This window comes from Chaetura pelagica, unplaced genomic scaffold (assembly GCF_000747805.2).
Source record: "Chaetura pelagica isolate M959 unplaced genomic scaffold, ChaPel_1.0 scaffold336, whole genome shotgun sequence".
In the NCBI taxonomy this organism is placed as follows: Eukaryota; Metazoa; Chordata; class Aves; order Apodiformes; family Apodidae; genus Chaetura; species Chaetura pelagica.
In genome coordinates this window covers 2727926-2744208 of record NW_009953652.1, presented here as the reverse complement: position 1 = coordinate 2744208, position 16283 = coordinate 2727926, and the positions used below count along the sequence as shown (strand labels likewise).

Below are 16283 nucleotides of genomic sequence, written 5' to 3'. Positions count from 1 at the left end.
AACAGCACTCATAAAACAAACCTGGCAGAATATTCAGGGTGACACCTTTGACAGGTTACACCAGTCACGTTGTTACAAAACAGGCAAACTGCAGCTCTGCAGAAGAGGGAAATGAAAGTGACCTAGATGTTCTGGGGAGTTAGCTACAACAGACAGACTTGGTCCATGGTGCTTATGGAGAGGGGAGGACAGGGACAACTAATTCTGAAGATAAAGAGGAATAGAAAGTAAAGAGATGAGACATAAAAGTGGTTGAGTATTTTCCTTCTTCTTAAAGGTATCTCAGATAACAAGGGGAAATGGCTTCAAGTTTTTACAGCAAAAGTTTAGGTTGGAAATTAGGAAAAACTTCTTCACTGAAAAGGTTGTCAGGCACTGGAACAGGCTGCTCATGGCAGTGGTAGAGTCACCATCCCTGGAGGTATTTACAAGACATGTAGACGTGGTCCTTAGGGGTTTAGTGGTGAAATTCACAGTGTGCCAGGTTAATGGTTGGACTTGATGATCTTAAAGGTCTTTTCCAACCAAAATGATTCAATGATTCTAAGAGAAGAAAGCATTAACAACTGCTCAACTTATGTTTCACCTAATGTTCATTAATATGGAAGATGAAGAACGGACACATAAAAATGACATTGTAGGTGAATCAGAAGCAGGTGAACATTTCAGAGAAGAGACTTTGCAACCTATTATCAGTATTTCATGACTTACATGCCTTAAAGGTAGAAGGCCTTGACAATCTACTCTGTTTTATTCCATTTGCATGCTGACCTCATTAGCATAGTTTGAGAGCATCCCAAGGGAGTATTAATAATGTGACTAATATATATCAAGACATGCTGGATTCTCAGGGATTTTAATGGACCAATTTCTATGCTTTTGCATTAATTAAGAGGTTTATATTGTTTATTCCATGTGGAATAAGCAAAGCCAATAGACAGCTAAATCAAAACTTTCAGAGAGAGAAGGTGGGACCTTCAGAACTTTGTCATGAAAATCAACACATAGTACATTTTGCAAGTGTTTAAGCTTCCAAACAGAAAAAATTTCCAAAATGTGTTTGCCTTTTTCAATAGCATATGATCATTCCAGATTCTTCTCTTAAATACTAGTGTTTATTATAATGAGTAACATTTTCACCGTAATTTACTGGATGCTTAAATTTAAGAAATATCCTAGACATCATTAGCTGACTGAAAGATTCACAATTACATCAGTCAGATGCAGTATTACTGTTAACTAATTCTGCAACTGCAATTCAGTGCTACTGAATTAAAGTGATTTAGTTTCTCACAAGAATTAATTCTAAAAAACGTGCTGCATTGCAACTATGAAGTCCCTGAACAGAGCACAGGCTTTGTGCTCTCCTTTGAGCATATTAAAAGAAATATTCACCTTCTTTAATAAAATCCAGACAACGACCTGCCTGCAGAACATTTCCAACATTCCCCAATCTACTTCAAAGCTGACGAGTAAGGATAGCACAGGGAATGTGTAACTGAGGAATGCAGTACCATATCCATTTCACTTTCTCCAAATAACAGCTACACAGCACTGGAAGTGGCCATAATTTCATCAAATACAAGGTCCTGTTCTATGATAAAACACATCATCCCGAGCAGTCACCTTTCCACAGCTCTTGGTACTGTAATTTGCTCAACTGAAGCTAGGAAGCCTGTACCTCTTACTGTGCTGATTTAAAAAGAAGGAATGCACAGTACAACAAACATTACGGACCTGCTACTTACATGACCTACCAAATTTCTGATTGCTCTGAACTTAATGAAGAAAATACCAGTGACTTCAATGAGGCAAATATTTTATTAGACATTGTGAGTTGCTATTCTGCTCCCTGTAAGAGATGTTCATTATGCATATTGCTTCTGTTTGGAATGCAATAGAAATTCTTAACCACCTACATAGCTACTGAGAAATAAAATATTAATATAGAGAACAAAAGTGCATCCAACTAAAGTCAAACAATGCATAGCAAACAACCATATCAAGATGAACTGCCAGGACAGAAAAAATAAAATTAATTTCAAATAAATAAAAATAATTTACAGGCACAGTGAAGGAAAGGAGTTTAAAGTACTGGAAATAATCTGTATCTGCTGCATTCAGACTATTATGGTCTTGCAGAATAAAGTGGACTCTTTGTGCCTCCCTGTTCTCTTTTGCAAGTTTGGCTTGGCCAAAACTCTCCTTTCAAAAGCAGTTCCATGCCCACTAGTTAAAAGTGGGTTTGAGACTGCTTAAAATAATCAGTGGGCCTCAAAGTCTCTCCGTAACACCTGTCAAATTTTGATGAAGCTTTAGAAGGGACTAGTGTTCTCCAGATGCACCATCTAATTCAGACTTCCCTGGTGGCACCTTGGTAACCAAAAAGTAACTACAGCATGGATTTTAATTAAGCTCCACTTCAATGCTGATGGATACTCAGGGATTTCAACACTGGCTCTTGTCTTGAACATTATGAGCTGTTAAAATAACTATCCTTTAAAAAACAGAAAATAAAAGCTTCCAAACAGAAAAAAAATCCAAAATGTGTTTGCCTTTTTCAACCCAAAATGTGCTATTTTCACTTGGTGAAATTGAAGCTCTTTATTTAATTTTCTTGAACTTGGTTTTAAAATTACGTGGTGTGCACTGCCTCAAGGGGACCACATATCTGACCTCATTCTCCCAAGTGGACCATGCAACAGAGTGGGATTTTGTTGTACCTGTTAAAATTCCACATGTTCCAGAAGTCAAATATTTAAAATTTGGTTGAACCAATGCAAAATATTTCACTTTTATTTTCTTGTGCACACTTCGATTTTACAAAACATCCACCTTTACTAGCAAAAAAATGTTATTGTAAAGGAAGACTTCTGGCCAGTTCCAAAAGCTAATTAGTCTGCAGAAAGGGAGATAATCAAAAAGCAAAACAAAGCAATGACACGTCCCTCCATGGCAAAGAATAAGGATGAGCAATTTCCCTCTAGTTTTCTTGCCCAAATAAAAGAAGAAAATATTTCCAAAAAATGTACTTGGAGAAACCCTGGAGAGAGGCACAAGCCAATCTCAAAAGCACCAGCCAGAATTGATGCAGAAATACCCTTATCTGTTCTCTTCCACCCCTGTGCATTTCTCATTTCAACAATCTTAATTTACTTTCCATGGATGATGCCTTAAGTGAAAATTAATACCACTGCTGAATGATTAAAGTGATTAGCCACCTTGCACTTTCTCAGTGTGCAGCTGATTAATTAAGTACATTGATTATAGAGAAAAATAAATGCTGCAGACAACATGTGGTCTTTAGCTTGCTAAGTGAGTGTCTTTGGCACCATCTCACACTGCTTGAGCACCAGGCATGCATTTCACTTGACAATTACCCCTTTCAGGTGGTTCTAATGTAGAATAAAGATGGAAAATTTTTGGAGCATTCATTGCTCTGAAAATAATCTCAGGCAAATGCAACTACAATATTTTTGTATCTTTCTGATTTGAAAGGAATTGTACTTTGAGGATAATTTATAGCCAGTATAAATCAGTGCATCCTCCTGAAGAGGCCAACTCTAGCTGTATAGATGGTGCTAAGAATCAAGTCCTCTAGATCTCTCATAATGGGCTTTAGCAAAGCAGCTAGCATAACATCTTTCAGTATGAGAAATCCAGTTTTCAGCTGCAACACAGCTCTGTGTGTGATACAAATAATCTCTCCTCAAGGCAATCACATCTCCTTCACAAGTTGCAGTCTCCTTTGCAGAAAAAGCCTCTTTCTATGCCCTCTGGCCATATGACATGATCCAGAGGAGAAACTGTGTTCAAATTCTTTTTGCTGTTCCATCTTTTTAATTGAGTTGAAAGCTAGAAGGCTGTGATAACATCTATGATTACAAAACATTTTTATCTTTCATAAATTAAGATGACACTGACATCTCCTTTACATAGCAACATGGCTTCTCTATCCCCTTAGCAGGGCTCATATTAAGTAGCTGTAAGGCAGAGCAGAGGAACTGTACAGTCATCTTATTTAGACTGCAGTGCCTGAGCACCCTTGTGACATGTACCTGCAAAAACAGTTACTGTCGGGAGCAGGAGAGGACTGTTTCCAGGACCCCATTATGTTTTCCGAGATGTGAGGCATTTTCTGTATGTGACAAGCCCAGAACAGCCTTTCAAGTGCACAGAGAACCTTATTTGCCTGACTGATCTTATTAGAGAAGGCATCCATGCCCTTTTCACCCTATCATACTGTGCAAAGAAAAAACCCAGATTGCACAGAACAGAGATGAGCCCAGAAGCTGATCCTGCACAGAACAACAGAAAAAAAAATAAATAGCCAAGTTTGAAATAGATAACTTCATTCTCCTCCCAGTAACTTCTAATTTATGCCAGTGAAAGTTCATTGTCTTGCATGTCTTGAATGATCACCTTCTAAATGCTAAAACCAGCCTCCTAGCTGCCAGAAGCCACCTGAGCTGCATAAACAGCCCAACAAAAGGCCATCAGTTTGGGTTGCTAAGTCATCAGTCAGCCTGGCATTTAAACACTTGATCCATCCTTCTACCCTGGCAAAAAAAAAAAAAAAAAAAAAAAAAGGTTTTATTTTTGTCTCAACAATCTCTTGATGAAATTTCTGCTGCAACCCACTTTAATAGCCTCCACCAGTGTGCTTACTAAATTTCAATGTTAACAGGAGGATGCGTGCTAATTTATACCAGGTATTGGTTGATAATTTTTAACTGTTACACTAGTAACCTATTAGCAAAAACTCAACCCCAAAGGAACACCAAAATCCCAAATGAAACCAAACAATCTAAAATCCAATTAGTGTTGAAACATCTGAAATGGTTTATTCTGTCCCTTATTTTGTGATAATGTAAGTATTATTTCAACACTGCAATTAAAAATAGATACTAGCATCAATGGCCAGCATGCAGAGCTTGCCCATAAAATACCTTGATGTATTAGCAATAAAGCTTTATTGACATTAAGTGCCTAGTGCATGTGCTCAATAACCCTTTGAATTGCAGTAGGAAATGACAGTGTAACTGTCTCAGGTTCTTTTGGAAACCATGCTGTAGGAATCAGATCTTGTGAAGCTAACTGGAATCATTCACTGACGCCAGGCACGGATGAACCCAACTATGCTATAGTTTGGCTTTATGCTCCCTGTGGATCCCCTGGGTGGATATTAATGACAGTGCAGAGACACTGGGAGCTTTTCAAGGTTGTCAGAGGGTTTAGAACAAATTTCTGTCTTGGAAGGGCAATGCTTTTTTCATTGCCAAATACAGGTGAACTCCCTTTGACTTGGGCAATTACATCAGCTGGGTTTCTGTGGAACAGTTCCTCAGGGTCAAAGCAGGTTCAGTGAAGCTTGGTCAGCTTACCACAAAACACCACAATCGGGCCTCACTGATTTTAGTGGAGATACTGATGATTTATAACTGTAAATCATTGAGAGCAGGCACTCCTCCTCCACAACAATTTGCCAGTCCTTTTGGTAGCATGCAAGGAGGCCAAGGCACGCTCAGAAATTCATGCTAATTAAGAAAAAACAGACTTCCTAAAAGAAAGAAGATCCTTTATGCTGTTTGCAAGCTTTGCTGCACATATTGCAGTGTATAATTTATTGCCTGTATGATTTCTTCTTTCTTTGATGGCTGTAGAGATTATCCAATGATGTTTTTGTTCCTCTAGGAAACAATGGGAATCACAGCTCATAACAGAAGAAAAATATCTCCCTGCTTCACTGCTTATGTGATAATTATTCCAAAACTATGCTGCTGTTCACCTCCCAGCAAGGCAAGAGGAAGCTGTTACCATATTAGCTGGTGACAAGTTACAAAAAGAGAAACTACTTTTTATTTGGAGATGTCACCAAAGTGGAAAGAGAAGACAGCTAAGACCACCTGCTGTTCACACTTCAACAAGAAACAGTGGATGACAGAAAAATTCAGCTAAGCCCAGGATAACTCCAGGAAGTCTTCCCTCATTCCTTACACATGGCCTTTTTTTGCTCAGTGAATCCTTTCCTTAGTACAGCTTGAGTGACAGCTGGTAAGGACCTTGGGAGACAGAACAGAAGGTTGTACCATAAAGACACATGTTACAGAGAAAGTTAGGGGATGGACAGCGTTGAAGTGCTGCTGGGATGACTGCATGTTTGTTTGTGCACGTTACATCTGTGTAATTCCACAGATTTAAGAATATTTTTTCTTATCTGAATATGTTATATTGCTGACTATTACTAAGAATTCCTGTGTGATTCTCATTTTACAAGTATCAGTACTCTATAAAAAAAGTCACCTATTCACATAGTCACCTCCAGTTTTCCTACTGTAAATATTTGTCTTGTTCTTTTTCCCTCTGCATTTTTTTAAACAAGCTTTCAGCTTCAGGCAGAGCTCAGACACTGAAACCAGCAGTTCTCCACTCCTGGCCCAAGCCCCTTAGCGGGATCCTAATTTTCCTCACTAGTGCTAATCAGGGACAAACCCACTTTGAGAGACCATCAGCTCTCTGCTGTAAATGGGATAATGCAGCTACACTGACCTTCACCAGCAGACATTGGCTGAGTAGGAAAAGTACCACAATACAAACTGATATAGGAGAGAGACATCAGCTTCTGTTACTGTTCATGGCACAACAAATCTCCATTTGGTCCCTCAGGCTTTTCTTTAAAAAATACTGAAAATTGTAACATAGGCCCCTCAGAGCTGCGTTCTCCTCTTTTATTAGACATATCTACTATGCAGCCCTTGGTACTTCACTTCTTTTTCTTGCTCAGAATCTGCATCTTGGAGAAGTCAGTCCTGAAAATTGCTGGCTTTGTATGTACAGTCTGAGTTGAAAGAAAACCATGGAGTATATTAGGCTTCAGCTTTTTAATTATCAGTTCATAATGAAGAGTTCTCTTTGTGGGGAAAAAAAATTATTTCCTGAAGGCTGAACCTCTGCAGGGTTTCCAAGGCTTGGAATAGTGATTGTTTGACACTTAGTTTCTCTGCATTCGTGGTGCAGAATGGAAAATTCCAGCTTTGCCATAACCCTGATCCCAGAAAAACAAGTAGCTATACTGCAGCAAGCTGGGATGGGGTGCTGGGAGAGCAGTCCATCCACCCTGAGCAGGCACACTCATTTCTATTTATATAAAGTGCATTGAAAAGAGAAATGAATGATTCAAGCAGTAGAGCCCAGAAATTACACAGAAAGATATGGATTGAAGTGCACTCCGTATGACAGGTCATAGTTCAGCAGTTTTTAGGAGAAAATATAGACTTTGTTTTCTTTAGAAAGATCTTTCTTGTCCCTGACCCTCCATTTTGTCTAAGTGCTAACCCCATTAAACTATTCAAGAAGGAAAACCAGCAAGTCAAAATCAAAAAATCCAAATTAAGCTGAGTAACCAATGCCAAGTTTTTATACTTGAAAACGCTCAAGCACCAAAAAAAACCACCTTTGAGAGACTTTCTAATTGCTCCCAATTTTCACAGAATCGTCATGAGAAAATCTGAAATCACTGAGTCTGACCATCAGCACACAAAAAACTAAACAAACCCAACCAACCACACACACCCCACCAAAAAACACCCACAAAAAACCCCTGCAACCTTGCCCACCAGAGCATGTCCTGAAGTGCCACATCTACACATTTTTTTAATACCTCCAAAGATGGTGACTCAATCACCTCCCTGGGCAGGCTATTCCATTGCCTGACCACTCATTCAGTATAGAAATTCTTCCTAATATCTAATCTGAACCTTCCCTGCCACAGCTTCAGGCCATTTCCTCTGGTCATGCCATTATTCACTTGGGTGAACAGGCCAACACCCACCTCCCAACAACCTCCTTTCAGGCAGCTGTAGTGGGCAATAAGGTCTCATCTCCAAACTAAACATCCTCAGTTCCCTCAGCTGCTCCTGGTATGACTTGATGTTTAGACCCTTCACCAGCTTGGTAGCTCTCCTCTGGACACATTCCAGCACCTCAATGTTCTTATTATAGTGAGGGTCCCAGAACTGCACACAGTACTGAAGGTGTGGCCTCACCAGTGCCAAGTACAGAGGCATGATCACTTCCCTACTCCTGCTGGCCACATTATTCCTGATGCAGACCAGGATGCTGTTGGTCTTTTCTTGGCCACCTGGGCACACTGCTGGCTCATGTTCATCCAGCTGTCAACCAGCATCCCCAGGTTCTTTTCTGCTGGGCAGCTTTCCAGCTACTCATCCCCAAGCTTGTAGTGTTGCCTGGGATTGTTGTGACCGAAATGCAGGTTACAGGACCCAGCACTTGGCCTTATTGAACCTCATACAATTGGCCTTGGCCCACCAATCCAGCCTGCCCAGGTCCTTCTGCAGAGCCTTCCTACCTTCAAGCAGATCGACACTCCCACCCAATTTTGTATCGTCTGCAAATTTACTGAGGGTGCATTCAATCCCCTCATCCAGATCTTTGATAAAGAACAAGACTGGCCCCAAAACTGAGCCCTGAGGGACACCACTGATGACTAGCCACCAACTAGATTTGACCCCACTTACCACAACTCTCTGGGCCCAGCTATCCAGCCAGTTTTTTACCCAGTGAAGAGCACACTTGTCCATGCCATGATTTGCCAGCTTCTCCAGGAGAATGCTGTGGGAGATAGTGTCAAAGACCTTACCAAAGTCCAGGTAGACAATGTCCACAGGCTTCCCATCATCCAAAAGATGGGTCACATGGTCACAGAGATTAGTTTGGTCAAGGAAAACTTCCCTTTCAAAAACCCATGCTGGCTGGCCCTGATACCTTGGCTGCCCTGCATTTGCTGTGAGAGCTCACTCAAGATGAGCCTCTCCATGATCTTTCCCAGTACCGAGGCCAGGCTGACAGTCCTGTAGCTCTCCCCAGATCCTCCTTCCACCCTTTCTTGTAGATGGGCATCACATTAGCCAGCCTCCAGTCATCTGGGACCTCCCCTGTTGACCAGGACTGTTGATAAGCAATGGAAAGAGGCTTAGCGAGCTCCCCCACCAGCTCCCTCAGCACTCTATGGTGGATCCCAACCAGGCCCCATAGACTTGTGCATGTCCAGGTGCAGAAGCAGATCAATAACTACTTCCTCCAAGATTCTGAGGGGGTCGTTCTGCTCTTCTGTTCTTATCTTCCAGTTCAGGATGTTGAATACCCTGGGGGGAGCTGGTCTGACTATTAAATACAGAGGCAAAGAAGGCATTAAGTGTCTCAGACTTTTCCTCATCCTCCATTGCAATGTTCCTCCCCACATCCAGTAAGGGATGGAGATCCGCCCTGGCTCTCTTTTTATTGTTGATGAATTTAGAAAAGCTTTCCAAGCAAGATGTAGAGACATTGCAAGGGTACGCAGGCATTTAGACACCTAAGATGCATAAGCTACAGGCTTTTAACTTCCCCAAAATAAACAATATAACAAAGGAAAGCTGCCCTGAAGTGCACGTCGTGAAACACCAAACGTGTGGTACAGAAACTGTACAAAGGTGACTGTGATTGTTATGCCAGCCCAAAGTACTGAGTTAACAACTCATTCCTCGTTTCATTGCATTTTTATGCCTAAACTCATCTTTCCTTCACCTGAATGTAAGCCCATGTCTTTAGTTCATGCCCAGATTAATACCTCCTGGGAAAAATGGCCTCCATGGTCTCCGAGACACAGCAGATGCTGTCAGAGCAGGATCTCTAAGGACTGAAGGAGGCCAGTGCAGCCTTGCAGCGAGAGGAGGAGAGGCAAAGTGCAGGTGAACTGAGCCCTGCAACTGCTGTGCTGCACTTGGGTGAGGGAGGAGACGGTCCATTTTAGCAGCAGAAGTCAGCCTTGCCCTCCAGCCACGCCTGGGACACAGCAACCATAGCTGTCTCTGTGTGAGGAGGTGCCAGCACCAAGTTACCAAGTTTACCCTCCTATTGCTTGCATATAATGTGCTAATTTATCAGCATATTTTCTTGCTGTATCCTCTGGCATATTCAGCACAGAATTAAAAGTGAACCTTAGGCAAAAAAAAGAAAGAATTGTACAAACTCAAGCTTTTTTTTTTTTTTTTCCCCCCTTTTCTTTCCCTGAGTGCTGTGACAGTCTAGAACTGCAGATTTCATGTGATAGCTCCTATTTTTGTATTTCTGTATTTAAAATATTGAAGTGGAATTTCCTTTAAGACTGTGATTTTCAGATGAGGTTTCTGCTGCTCCTTAAATTACTGTCTTGCCAACCAGTCATTGCTCAGTCTTTCATCCCTGTGTCTGGCTACTGATCTACTCTGCATAAGTCAGGCCTAATTCTGCGTTTTGCATTGGCCAGACAACCCTCTTTTGTCCTTCCACAACCTGATCTTTGCTCCACTAATGTAATGCTCTTTGCCTGGACAAAGTCATTCCTAGACAAACCTTTTCAGATTCTCATCTCAAGATCAGTCTCCTCACAAGTCATTCATAACCACCATGAAAGGTCTGTTGTCCCCATACCCAGGCAGCTTTTCTCCTCAAAATTTAATCCCAGTATTTCTTTTCTGAATTCTCAGATTTCTCTCCAGCTCCACTATTTTCTGATTTCTAGCATCATGTCTGTTGTTAGTTCTTGATTATTTTCCATTATTTCTAGAATACTCACTATTGTCACTCTGAAACAAACAAATTTCTGTTAAGCCTGACAAATATTTATCCATCAGAAAATATATTTAGAATTAAAAGATAAAACACTGTATTACCAATAAATCTATGTTTGGTTTCTGAGCATGATTCTAGGTTCACTGTTAACAACAGAACTGTTCCTATTTGACATTATCTCAGATACAGTAACCAGACTTCGCTTATTTGAAACATGATTTTTAGAACCAGAATATTCCCACATACTTTGTCCAAGTCTGCTGCTGAAAAGTGAGTAAAAAGTGCTTGCTTCGCCCAGATCATATGCCAAAACATACACAAAGAGCATAATTCTTACAAAGAAAGAGGCTGCCTTTTACAAACTTCTTCATTTGTATCAATTTATGGGAACATCCTACTGACATTCCTCTTGGAAGAGGATTTTGCAGTCAGGACTCAATTAGCTGCTATCAAATTATATGGAGTGAAACAGCCTATCCTGCACTTTACCTCTGTGGCCAGCTGTTTCCCAAATTCCTTGTCCAAAGTAAACACTATCTATCGCCGTTTATTCTTTACCAAATGTGCTTTGCTACTTGCAACAAGAAGTACATTTTTCTCCTGTGTGTTATTATTTTGCAAATACGTAAAATTAATTGTCTCACTCTCTCATTTTGGAGCTGTTCTACTTAAATGGCTCATGGTTTTACCCAAATTTGCAGTTGCCTTTCGTCTTCTTTTCATAGAATCATTTTGGTTGAAAAAGACCTTTAAGATGATTGAGTTCAACAATAAACCTAACTCTGCTGACTAACTCCGCTGAACCTATTGCTAAACCATCATCCTAAGCACCACATCTACACAGTTTTTAAACACCTCCAGGGATGGTGATTCCATCACCTCTCTGCACAGCCTGTTCCAGTGCTTGACAACCCTTTCAGTGAAGAAGTTTCTTTTAATATCCAATCTAAACCTTCCCTGGTGCAACTTCACTCCATTTCCTCTTGTTCTATCTTGTTCTTGGGAGAAGAGACTGACCCCCATCTTGCTACAATCTCCCTTCAGGGAGTTGTAGAGAGCAAGAAGGTCTCTTCTCAGCCTCCTTTTCTCCAAGCTAAACACTCTCAGTTCCCCTAACTGCTCCTCATGAGACTTGTTGTCCAGACCTTTCAGTAGCTTTGGTGGCCTTCCCTGGACACACTGAAGCACCCCAATGTCCTTCTTGTAGTGAGGGGTCCACAGAATCACAGAATGTTAGGGGTTGGAAGGGACCTCTGGAGATCATCGAGTCCAACTGCCCTGCCAGAGCAGAACAACTACAAACTCTAGGGCAGGTCACTCAGAAATGCATCCAGACAGGTCTTGAAAGTCTCCAGAGAAAGAGACTCCACAGGCTCTGTACAGCTCTGTAAACCTTACTGTAAAGAAGTTTTTCCTCGTCTTGAGGTAGAACTTCCTGTGTTCTAGTTTGAATCCATTGCCCCTTGTCCTATCACAGGGCATGACTGAAAAGAAATTGCCCCCGCCTTCTTGACACCCACCCTTCGAGGGTTTCTAGACATTCATAAGATCCTCTCTGTCTTCTCTCCTCTAGACTAAACAGCCCCAGGTCTCTCAGCCTTTCCTCACATGACAGGTGTTCCAGTCCCTTAATCATCCTTGTAGCCCTCTGTTGGACTCTCTCCAAGTAAATCCATGCCCCTCTTGAACTAGGGAGCCCAGAGCTGGACACAATATTCCAGATGTGGTCTTACTACAACAGAGTAGAGGGGGAGGAGAACCTCCCTTGACCTGCTGGACACACTCTTCTTAATGCACTCCAGGATACCATTCACCTTCTTGGCCACAAGGGCACATTGCTGCCCCATGGAGAACTTGTCCACCAGGACTCCAAGGTCCTTCTCCATGGAGCTGCTTTCTAGCAGGTCAGCTCCTAAGCTGTACTGGTGCATGCTGTTATTCCTTCCCAGATGCAGGATTCTACACTTATTCTTGTTGAACCTCATTAGGTTCCCCTTTGCCCAGCTCTGAAGTCTGTCCAAATCTTGCTGAATGGCTGCACAGCCTTCAGGTGTATCAGCCAATCCTTCCAGCTTCGTGGCATCAACAAACTCGCTGAGGACACACTCTGTCCCATCATCCAAGTTGTTGATGAAGATGTTGAACAGGACTGGACCTAGCACTGATGCCTGGGGGACTCCACCAGCTACAAGACTCCAGCTCTGCTGGCCCAATACGAACACTGAATTCGAGGTGCAGTCGCACCAGTGCCAAGTACAGTAATTACAGTTGCAAACTAAACCACATTGCTCAGCTGAAGAAGCATGGGTTTCCTTCAGGTAACCACTTACTGCAAGAAGAAAGCAAGACCTAAAGCAGAGACACTGCAACCACCTCCATCCAGCAAGGAGCCACAGCTTCTTGATGCCTGTTGCACAAAGGGCTGCTGCAAGCAGAGTGTGGGAGCAGCATACCACAAAGGCAACCTACAGTCCAGGGATGCTCGGACCTCTTACAGACTCCTGGAGATAGGAGTCCTAGTGTCAGCACGAGGGCTGGGGAGAGCCTGGAAGAATTGAGAAAGATAAAAGTCCTCTACTCTGAAGCCTGAGATAGGTTTGAGGAACAATCAATTGACACAGTGCATGCTGAGAATACACAATCTGCCCTGCACATGCTTTGAAACACTGGATCGAATCACCTATTATTTATTTATTATCACAAATTAAGCTGGTCTGGAAGGTTTCAAAGGCTAATTGCCACAGCCCACAGCTCCACAGCCCTCCAAGTTACAGGTGCATTCTGCATCTTAACAGCAGGATTTAGAGCCAATTCCCAGGTTACTCATTTCTGTCCTAAATCCAATATTGCTAGCTGCTGCTTATTTCATGTGGGGCAGCACTGTCATTTTCACTCTAAGAGCCTTGTCACCTTTCCATTCCTCACACAGGCAGTCCCATTTTTAGTCTGCTGCTTTCAATGTGAAATGTATGTATAGATTAGCAGTTCAGCTGTACAGTTGCTCCACTCATTATTAAAAAATTTGTAGCAGAGGAACTACAACACTAAGAAAATTTTACAGAAAAGGTCAGCATGTACTTACATAATTTGAAGCAAGATCAGGATGCAGATAATCAATTCCTGCAATAAGATAATGACAAAACAGAAACCAAAGGTTAAGAATTTAAAAAAATAAATAAATTTCTAATGATCACAGAACAAAACAAGATTTCCTTGCAACCATAGGAAAATTATCATGGCAACTAATGCAAACTGATTGAAGTGAGATTCCAGTTTTTAAATGTGGACTTTTAAACTGGTGTGTCATTTCTCATGCAGTTCTAGCTAACAGTTTTCCATTCCCTATGTCAAAATCCAGGTGCCAATTGAAAAAGTGAACTCAATGACAAAATTTATTGACCTGTTTTGTAGATTAGATCACATTTACTCATTGAGATTAGTTTACATCACAATCGATACAAGTTCTATCATCTCAAAGCACACCCAGACTAACAAGATCAGTAGCACTGGATCAGTACAGGAAAACAAAAGCATTTTTAACCACTGACAATTTTCAACTACTAAACTAGACATGGGTAGATCTTGGGCAAGCATTTTGGATTATGTGTATGAAACAGAACTTTCAGTGTCGGATTATACCATTTTAGCAAATATGTGAGTATTGGCTCCACACCTTGGTAAGTGTGTTAAAGATTGAAACAGGGCAGTACTGCAGAATATGCTCATTAAAATGGTATCTTTCTACATAAGGCAAATGTACAAATCCCACCAGACAGTGCAACAGAAGCAGCAGATTTACGCTCAGATGGGACAGGCTAACCTATTATATATCCAATTAAAACATACAAAGACATGGCCACCACTTTCACGTTACATTTTGATCATTACTCTGCCCCATGTCTCCAACCACCACACTATTGCACACTCAATCTTATCTGCAAGGAGACTGTTGTATTATCCTTCTTATTCTGATGAAACAATTATGATGCAGGGTCCTTAGCACTAGATTTGCATGAAGAAATCCTTGTATCTGTGGAGAGCATTAGTGATCCAAATGGTAGATCGGCAGCAAAAGTCTCAATGTTATTCAGGTGCTCTCTTCCAGGGTTACTGAAGTTAATATAAGGCAAATTATCCCCTTCTCTACAAGCTGTGTCTGATGGACCAACAGCTTTATTTGGCCTGAAGCTTAAATAGTTTATTCGTCATCCCCACCACAGTCATGGCAAACTATTCTGAAAGCTAAGTCCTGCCTCTGTGGGATAAGTGAAATTGTGATTTCTCATTACATCACGTGAGAGATCATTTCTCATGTGAGACTCATCTCTCATCAATATAGAGGTGTCTACTTTCTTACTTCTGTAAAAACCTTGGTTTAGGAGTAAGCAGCTAAGGGACAGCAATATGTGAGAACAGATCTCAGTTGATCCCAGAAAACATATGTGGATCCATACATTAAATTTATTTATTCATTTTTAATATTACTCAGTCACCATAAAAAGAAAACATTGAAAATTTAGCCCGTCTAGAAGTGCTGAGAGACTGCACAAAACTCCTGTACTTCAGCAAGGAGCCCACGGGTAGAACAGCTGTGTCTTCAACTGCACCTTTGATCTTCATCTTCCCTGAACTTAGCCTCAAATTAGTTATATATTTAATATGCAGGTCTTTATTGACATTCAGCATTAAGTGCTTAAATATTTTGGCTGTCAAGTATGACTTTGAGAATAATGTAACCCAGAAAATGTTTTCTTAAGTACTTCTTGTACAGCAATTACATCCTCCAGTCAGTTGCTACAGAAGTCAAGGCGAGTCTTTCCTTTGGCTTAATGGCTGTTACAGTGTGCCCTGGAAGACACCTCAGTGATAAATGCCAACTACTTTTAATGCCTACATACCCATGCTTCAGTTATTAAGACTAGTGAAGTCTTAATAACATGTTTTCCCTTAAGATCTCAAAGTCTTTATGGAGGCTGCAAGTCTCACCACTACAAGCAATCCATTATTATTTTGTAATCTTTTTTTTTTTTTTTTTACTTTGATTACAGGGAAAAAGCTACTTAAAAATACTAAATTAGCATGCAGTCTTCACTTACCATCATCCATAATTCCGATGGTAACTCCCTTCCCCGTATATCCCAGCTCCCATGCTTCAGCTACATTAAGGTCAAGTCCAGGAGTCCCATCTGCTTGACCAGTGTTAATCTAATACATCAGTGAAAAAGGAAGAACAGCTTTGTTTACTTGACAGATGTATTTCTGCAACCACTGAATTTTGCTTTTTTCTTTGCATATATCTATGGGATGTACTCCCCATTTCCTTTGCAGTGCACATCTGTATGTAAACATACCTACTGCAATAATGCAATAGTAAAAAAAATACAACAACAAAATAAGCAAAATCAACCTTGGGTAAATTAACTTTTTTTGTGGTTTACAAGATTTGATTAAACACTGAATCCTTTAGACCCAAAGAAGGATTTTTCTACTTAGGCATGTCAGGGTAGTGGGTCAATCCAGACAAAAGTTAGACCAATGGATCTTAAAGAGGACATTTTTTTATGAGCAGGAAGGGCTATTTTCTTGACAGTAGGGACCTACTGAAATTCACGACCACTGGGTTTAGACCAGAAACAACTTATTTGACAACTAAGTTAGCCCTCCTTTCAGCA

The 16283-nt window shown here is 41.0% G+C and overlaps 1 protein-coding gene across 1 annotated transcript in view; it reads right to left on the bottom strand.

The window, feature by feature from the left end:
• PCSK2 (proprotein convertase subtilisin/kexin type 2) overlaps positions 1-16283 on the bottom strand; it is a 203112-nt gene that overhangs the window by 39954 nt on the left and 146875 nt on the right. The window contains exons 5-6 of the mRNA XM_010000193.1: positions 15708-15816; positions 13694-13731 (exon numbers count right to left, since the gene is read on the bottom strand). Coding sequence (XP_009998495.1) covers positions 13694-13731; positions 15708-15816 — 147 coding nt within the window. The remainder of the gene's footprint in view (positions 1-13693; positions 13732-15707; positions 15817-16283) is intronic.